Source organism: Morone saxatilis, unplaced genomic scaffold, assembly GCF_004916995.1.
Source record: "Morone saxatilis isolate NCDOM2014 unplaced genomic scaffold, NCSU_SB_2.0 Contig172, whole genome shotgun sequence".
Taxonomy (NCBI): domain Eukaryota; kingdom Metazoa; phylum Chordata; class Actinopteri; family Moronidae; genus Morone; species Morone saxatilis.
This window is the reverse complement of record NW_023339732.1, coordinates 1-751: the sequence shown is the minus strand read 5'-3', so window position 1 is coordinate 751 and position 751 is coordinate 1. Positions and strand designations below refer to the sequence as shown.

The 751-nt window shown below is 37.7% G+C and overlaps 1 protein-coding gene across 1 annotated transcript in view; it reads left to right on the top strand.

The window, feature by feature from the left end:
* Nucleotides 1–488, top strand: part of LOC118327676 (G2/M phase-specific E3 ubiquitin-protein ligase-like) — a gene marked incomplete at its 3' end in the record, with an annotated part of 2,672 nt that extends 2,184 nt beyond the window's left edge. Inside the window, exon 5 of the mRNA XM_035661089.1 lies at nt 316–488. Within this exon, the coding sequence (XP_035516982.1) occupies nt 316–488 (173 nt within the window). The remainder of the gene's footprint in view (nt 1–315) is intronic.
* Nucleotides 489–751: the final 263 nt, after the last annotated feature.

The following is a 751-nucleotide window of genomic DNA, read 5'->3' as shown; positions in this document are numbered from 1 at the left end:
AAATGCATCCACAGTGACTGAATTTGGATAGTCACACTGAAAGGGAAAAGGAAATATTTTTCACCCTGGACCAAGCAAAATTATATTGCTGAATTTATTAGTTTAAGGTATTGGAAATGTATATCATCCTTGGCATGCATATTATATTGCAGCTCACTTCTCCACTCATGTTTTTAGACCTAGCTTTTATTTGTTTGTGTCAACCATGGCCCCGGTCATCATTCAAGACCCAGCCTTTAATTAACAGCCAGTTTTTGTTTGCCGAAATGTGGTATTTATCAATATTGTTTTTCCTTTTATGCCATTGTTTTGCAGCTCTAAGAGAGGACTGGTACTACATTGCTGGCAAAGCCATTGCAGTGAGCTTGGTACATGGCGGTCCACCACCAAACTTCCTCTCGCCAACAGTATTTTGTCTTCTGGTCAGTTCAGCAAATCCAAAACTAGAATACATAGCTGACACAGAACTCTTGGAAAAAGTCAAAAAGGTCAGTTGATAGCTTTTGAATGTTATACTGCATTAGAATTAGTTTACATTAAAAGGTTCTCTTGTTGTCAGTCCACTTTTTCCATATGTTGTAGTTTGAATGCCACCACTATTCAACGGACAAGTGTCGACAGCAAAGCATATTTTCCTTGTTATTTATCACATTGTAGCAATTGTAAGGGGTTATACTACTTAATAATAAGGTGATTAATAATACACTCGTACATGGGGCACCACTTCCGTTGTTTAGCTACTGGAATGATC